This window comes from Rhinoderma darwinii, chromosome 3, assembly GCF_050947455.1.
Source record: "Rhinoderma darwinii isolate aRhiDar2 chromosome 3, aRhiDar2.hap1, whole genome shotgun sequence".
Classification (NCBI taxonomy): Eukaryota; Metazoa; Chordata; class Amphibia; order Anura; family Rhinodermatidae; genus Rhinoderma; species Rhinoderma darwinii.
The window spans coordinates 365982374-365989348 of NC_134689.1; the positions used below are offsets into that span (position 1 = coordinate 365982374).

Genomic DNA, 6975 nt, shown 5'->3' on the forward strand with positions numbered 1-6975 from the left:
ATAGCCGAACAGACACGAAGCAGCAGAGCGCTCACACGAGCACTTCAGCTGCTTCGTTCTAGCGATTGGTGGGGTTTCAGTGCTCGGACCACCACCAATCCAAACTTCTGACATGTCACTATGACACGTCAGAAGTTTGTCGAAGTGTAGCTACACTTTAAATCAGCGAAGTAGTCCAACGAATCTACGAAAAAACACTGCTGTATTAAGCTGTCCGGAAGGAACAGCTGAAAATCAGGCCAGCCACATTCCGCCTCTACGACCAAGCCTCCTATCGTGCCTGATCGGCACTACGGCGGACCAATCAGATGATTCCCACTGGAGGCCAATCAGAAAGCACAACGGCACAGTCCAATGGCATGTGGAGGGGAGAAATACAACTCCCATCTCCTCTGACGGACGAAAGAAACATCCAATAGAGGAGGAATCACGGCGGGGAATTTACATGTGTCCGCCCCCCGTGTATGATCACATACTACGTCCCCTTATCGGTCATACTATACACATGCATATGCAACAGGACATTAGAAGACAGGCAGCCAAGCAGCCACAGCATGATCATGTAAGGTTCACTGAGTCTCTCCACGGGCCAGATATAAATAGATAGACAAATGCATGTAACACATTAATCTGACAGCCCGCCCCTCTAAATGCCGTTACATGCATTTGTCTATCTATTTATATCTGCATATGCATGTGTATAGTATGACCGATCTGCTGCACTACTTCTTAATTCACACACAGCGATCTAGTGTACCATCAATTTGGTTCCGCGATCGCTATGTCTCCTGTTGCTGGTCCTCCTCCTGGCTATTTATTTCATGCCATTTCTATATAGCCGCCTTATGATCCCTGGTTACTAGGGAAGCTATTTGGTTGCTCCCTCCTGCGGTGACAGCGAGCGTCCGGGGGCCGGCCCTGCTCGGGCCGCGTCTTGGCGTGGCTCGCGGTGGATTGGCTGCCCGGCCACCGCGTCATCCCTGGGAGGGAGTGGCCAGCACTACTTATGCCCGGCATTTCACTCGGCTCGTGTTCGACCAGCTGACTAGTGTCGTGCACGAGCCGGGTGAATGTGATGAGACACGCAATAGGTGTCTCCCGGCCATAATATAGATGTGTTAAATCTACATCAGTGTGACCCTGATGAAGCACCCTGATCACTAGCGGTGCGGAAACGCGTAGGGACACGTTTTATTGGCACGGATTGACCAGGTGTTTATAATATAACACAGTCAGGGGGATCTATCGTTCCAGCAGTGTGTGGTGCCCTCAATAGCACCCTCAATTGCTCCACCTTCTGTGTGGTCTACCGTGTTTACGCCTCTATTAGTATCTTTGGCTATCTAGCCCTATTTTAGTATGGTTTTCCTATAATAAAAATCTAATTTTAATCGTTCATATAGGCAGTGACACAATTTCAATTAATCAAGTGAACGGATATCTTCTTATATATTGATACAACAATTGTTGTGCGGTGTTAAACTCGATATCAGTATTAATCTCACCCGTTTAACCCTTCAGATGCGGAGCTCAATAGCGAGCGCCGCTTCTGAGTTGTTATGGAGAGAGGGAGGGAGCTCCCTCTCATCCCACTGACACCCGGTGATAAGATCGCAGAGTGTCTGTGTCTCTGATGGCAGCCAGGGGTCTAATAAAGGCCCCCAGGTCTGCCTGTAGTGAATGCCTGCTAGGTCAATCCAGAGGCATGGCCTAGCAGATGCATGTCCGTTTTACACGGACAGGCATAATACACTGCAATACAAAAGTATTGCAGTGTATTATAAATGTGATCGGAGGATTTAATAAAAAGCAAAAAAAAAAGAAATAAAAAATGAAAAAACTCACTTTTTCCCCTTACAAACTGCTGTAGTGTTAAAAAACAAAATAAAGTTAAAAACGTACACATATTTGGTATCGCCGCGTCCATAACGACCCCAACTATAAAGTTATTACATCATTTAACCCGCACTGTGAACATCGTAAAAAATAAAATGAAAAAAATGCAAAAATTGCTGTTTTCTTTGAATCCTGCATTAAAAATAATTTCATAAAAAGTGATCAAAAAGTCGCATTTACTCCAAAATGGTACAGATAAAAACTACAAGTCATCCCACAAACAAAGCCCTCATACAACTGCATCGGCGAAAAAATAAATACATTTATGGCTCTTCAAATAAGGGGACACAAAAAGAAATAATTTTGAAAAAAGTGTTTTCACTGTGTAAAAGTAGTAAAACATACAAAAACTATACAAATTTGTATCTTTGCAATTGCAACAACCCGCTGAATAAAGTTATTATGTTATTTATACAACACGGTAAACGGCGTAAATTTAGGACGCAAAAAAGTGTGGCGAAATTGCAGGTTTTTTTCTATTCCCCCCCCAAAAATAGTTCATAAAAGTTAATTAATTAAATTCTATGTACCCCAAAATGGTGCTATTAAAAATTACAACTTGTCCCGCAAAAAACAAGACCTTATGTCGATGCAAAAATCAAAAACGTATAGCTCTTTGAATGAGACGATGGAAAAACGCAAAAAATGGCTTGGTCATTAAGGTCTAAAATAGGCTGGTCATTAAAGGGTTAAAGTCGTTTTTCCATAATCAATATTTATCACATTTCCACGGGATAGGTGATAAAAATCTGATCGGTTTGGGTACAACTGCTGGGATCCCCACCGATCACGAGGCTTATCTTGCCGTTCCTGGGAGCCACATAGGAATGAAGCGGTAATGCACATGCTTGGCTACTGTTACATTAATTTTTATGGCAGCCGATAGAAATGAATGGAGCGGTGGTAACGCATATGCAGTACCGCTCCATTCCTATGAGTCTCCCAGAAACAGCAAGGTAAGCTCGAGATCGGTGTGGATTCCAGAAGTTGGCCCCCCACCGACCAGATATTCATTACCTATCCTGTGGAAAACGGGCTGTTTCTGTTCACATTTTTTAACAGATAGGGGCTGGAACTGACTGTTAGATAATTTTTCAGTGCTCATTCAGTATTGATTCCGGCGAGGAACAACTGTAGATTATTTGGTTACAGTAGCTTCTAGGATGACATCCAGGTGAAGGCAGAGTATGATCATAAGGAAACCACAAAGGGTGGCACTAACCTTGAGTCAACTCCTATTGATAGTGTTTGGGATGGTCTAGTAAGACCATCAGGAGGAGACAATGGTTGAATAGTTGTATGAGGATCTGGAAGAAGAGCACAGCTGTGAGGAAAAAGAATTTGGAAAAGTTTTTAGACAGCAAATCTTTTTCCTTTAAGCCTAACATTGTATAATAATATCTCTTCAGCTTGCGGAGCTGCGAGGAGTCCCTCGTGGACTGTATGATGGACCCGTCTGTGAAGTTTCTGAGACTCCAAAAGCCGTAACACCTGGCTCTTCTGCCAAGACATCACCTGCCATACAGCCAGGGCAGCCCATAAGGAACCTACACCAGTCTGGATTCAGCTTGTCAGGTGAGTTTTTCATTTCAGACTGCCCATTCCACCATTGCTTGACTAGGACATGGAAAACTTGTGTCAGCAAAGACGCAGTGATCCATTCATCAAAACAGCAATTTGAATTAAACCTTTTGGTGCCGGACAATTTCCACACGTTTGACGTACAAAAATGAAACCTGAATACTGCAGGCACACAGCACTACACCCAAAGGCACCTTCATGCAACATTGAATTCATGCGTAATGTTTTGTAATAAAAGGCATAAAAGTAAATGTGCATGGATAAAAGTCTAACTGGAGTAGATCCTGACACACAACACCTCCTAAAAATAAAAGTTCAGGATATACAGAGTCAAGACATCTCACTTTCACAAAGTCATGAAAGCTGAAGAGACAGAAAATCTCTGCGATCCAGATGCCAGTAGACATCCGGGTGACGAGTCGAAAAATGGCGCATAGGCAAAGGGGGTGTTTAGATGTGTTTCTGCTCATATTCTTACTCTAGTGGTAGGAAACAAATTGGCGATAACTCCGATCCTGGCCATTTTCCCCCTCCGATAGATGCCGTTGTCAATAGTGACCGTGGCAGAGGGAGTAGGCTACCTCTGTCCCCCGATCACCCCCCGCAACGGTTGCATTGACAGCTAGAGACTTATTGAAGGCATCCAGGTCTCTCATCAGTGCCCTACAATTAAGCCTTGCCAAATGACTAAAAAAAAAGTAGCTAAACTTTTAAAAAACATTTGACATGTCATAGTGACATGTCAGAAGTTTTGATAGGTGGGTGTCCGAGCACTGATGGCTGAAACAAAGTGGCAGTAGTGCTTGGGTGTTTCTGATCGGCTTTCCTCGGAGCGGTGTACAGGCTCAATTATGAGTCCATACACCGCATGCTTGACTTTCAGAGGAAGGCTGATCAGACACAAAACAGTAAAAGCCATCACCCGAGTGCTACTGCCGCTTTGTTTTAGCTATCGGTGGAGGTCTCAGTGCTCGGACACCCACAGATCAAAACTTCTGACATGTCACTATGACACGTGAAAAGGTTTTTTTAAAGTTTGGTACCCGTTAATAACAGTTTCAAAAATATATAAAGTTAAAAAAGCCCCCATTTCCCATTTTATACAAAAAATTATGTAAACAATAAAAAAGTTAAACGTAATACGTCCGTAAAAGTCTGAACTTGTAAAATATCACATTATTTAAGCTGCCGGGTAAACCCCACAGAAAAAAACAAAACAGCGTTGTTTTGTTGTTATTTCACTCCCACCCCCCAAAAAATATAATAAAAAGTGATAAAAATGTTGTATGTAACCCAAAGTCGTACCAATAAAAACGACACAAATGTTCAAAGTGATAAAAAGATCGGCACTGCTTTGGCTCGTGGAGCGCTATAAGTCTCAATAATCAGACGACCACATGGGTCTAAACGGATTCAATTGGATCCACAACAGGTGGTGCTCGGTGGTGTGATGAGACAAGCACAAGTACAGTAATAAAAGTAGAAGAGATCCACGGCACTCACCATTTAGTTGAATTTTCATTTAATGTTGTGGCAAACAAAGGCAGTATGGATGTGGAGCACAAGCCTACGGACGTTTCACGTATGCCCATGCTTTGTCAATGCCAATAAAAACTACAGCTCACCCCGGCAAAAAAAAGGTTCTTACACCGCTCCGTCATCAGAAAAATAAAAAAGTTATGACATTCAGAATATCGTGACACAAACATTTTATTTTTGAACAAATTATTTTTTCTTTGTAAATAGTAAATCATAACGAAAACAAACTAAACTTGGTATTGCCGTAATCTGGGCCCGCAGAAAAAGGTTAACATGTTGTTTTTACTGCACGGTGAACGCCATCCCACAAAGAATTTTTCAGTTTCCCAGTACATTATATGGTACATTAAATGGTGCCATTAAAAAGTACAACTTAACCAGATAAAAACAAGCCCCCATATGGCTATAACGATGGAAAAATAAAAAGTTATGGCTCTTGGACTACAACAAGGAAAAAACAAAAAGAAAATAAATAAAATTGGTTGTGTCTACAAGGCGTTACACATGCGTTTATAAACAGGAAACATCTCTGATTTTCCATTTTGGTGTTTCCTCTTCTGCAAATGTTCTGGACAATTTATGTCTTACCTTTTATTGACTTGTTCTTGCAGGGGCACAGGTTGATGACAATATTTCCCGTCGCACTACTCAGCGCTTTGTGGCGCCTCCTGGTGGCCGTGCCAACATCACCAGCCTAGGCTAGACCCAAACGAATTCTCCTGCCCCTGGTTTGCCTTCCTTCTCCAAGATGAATTATTTCCGAAAGATTTACCGATGCCTGGCTTTTTCTTTTTTTTTTTTTAGAATATCGGGGTTCAGTGACCTTTTCTAGGAGAAGATACCAACAGTTTAGGAAACACAGAGGGTTACATCGCTCATACACACATGTATGTATGTATGTATGTATGTGTGTATTTGTGTATGTATTTGTGTATTTGTGTATGTATGTGTGTATGTATGTGTGTATGTATGTGTGTATTTGTGTGTGTATTTGTGTATGTATTTGTGTATGTATTTGTGTATGTATTTGTACTTTTTTACATATACTCATATGTAAATCATTCATAGGTGTGAGTTGGCATGTTTGCATGTGTGTGGGCATACTCGGGTTGAATTAAAATGCTCCACAAGACCTGTCCTTTCTAGCGACCATTCACACCCCTCTTTAACTCGACACCCAGGTCGTTCTTTTGTACTTCAGTGAAAGGTCACCTTATAGAAACATCTCGGTCTTCCTACATTCAGGATATGGATTTAGGATTATACATCTCTGTGAGAAAATAAATCAGTGCTTAGAAGAAGACATTTTCTTTTCATGACAACCATCTACTAAACAATGACGTAATTACAATTCACCAACAGTAAAATCTTTTCATTTTTTTTATTGATTTTATCGCAGTGTAGTCAAGGTACTTACATTACTTCATCGGTACTTATCAACTATCCAAGACTAATACATTGCTCAGAAAGACCTTTAATGCAAGACTAAAGCTATAACATCGAAAACCTCCTGCCGAGAACGCCAAATGTTGCAATCGATGTGGGTGTAGGGTGTTCAGAGGGGACCCCGGTGCTGACATTGCAGGGTAGCTGTTCCATTCAACCAGTTTTTAACCCATTCTGGGATTTGTGTCTGTGTTCCTGAGTGCAGGAGATGTTGTGCTTATGCAAATTAATGTGTCTAGAATGAAAATGTGCTCTCTCCGATATCTTAAATAGCAGAGATAAGTTTTGTGTCTTTTTCCTGTAAACACTGTGTTCTTATTTCTTATCACAGGATCCACTAATAAAATGTTGTGCTTTCAGCAATGCTTCTAGCATGTTACTCTTAACTTGTGTCTTAAATTCATACATTATTTGACACCATTGCTTTAAGGGGTTGTACACTTTTGGATTACATTTACACACATTTTCTCATGAGAAATCCAGATGAATACCCTAAACGCATATGTTAATAAC

The 6975-nt window shown here is 41.4% G+C and overlaps 1 protein-coding gene across 1 annotated transcript; it reads left to right on the plus strand.

Annotated features, from left to right (window-relative positions):
* Positions 1 to 495: 495 nt before the first annotated feature.
* On the plus strand, positions 496 to 5719 carry LOC142748259 (dihydropyrimidinase-related protein 2-like). The gene is made up of 3 exons (XM_075855360.1): positions 496 to 562; positions 3306 to 3471; positions 5628 to 5719. Exons 1-3 carry the CDS (start codon positions 506 to 508, stop codon positions 5717 to 5719), a joined length of 315 nt encoding a protein of 104 aa, XP_075711475.1. The 5' UTR covers positions 496 to 505.
* Positions 5720 to 6975: the final 1256 nt, after the last annotated feature.

Excerpts from the sequence above, each read along its gene's own strand:
- LOC142748259 (XM_075855360.1), top strand. The coding sequence starts at position 506 with ATGCATATGCAACAGGACATTAGAAGACAGGCAGCCAAGCAGCCACAG. Across the intron at positions 563-3,305 it reads AGCAGCCACAGCATGATCAT|CTTGCGGAGCTGCGAGGAGT; the intron begins GTAAGGTTCACT and ends ATATCTCTTCAG. Across the intron at positions 3,472-5,627 it reads GTCTGGATTCAGCTTGTCAG|GGGCACAGGTTGATGACAAT; the intron begins GTGAGTTTTTCA and ends TTGTTCTTGCAG.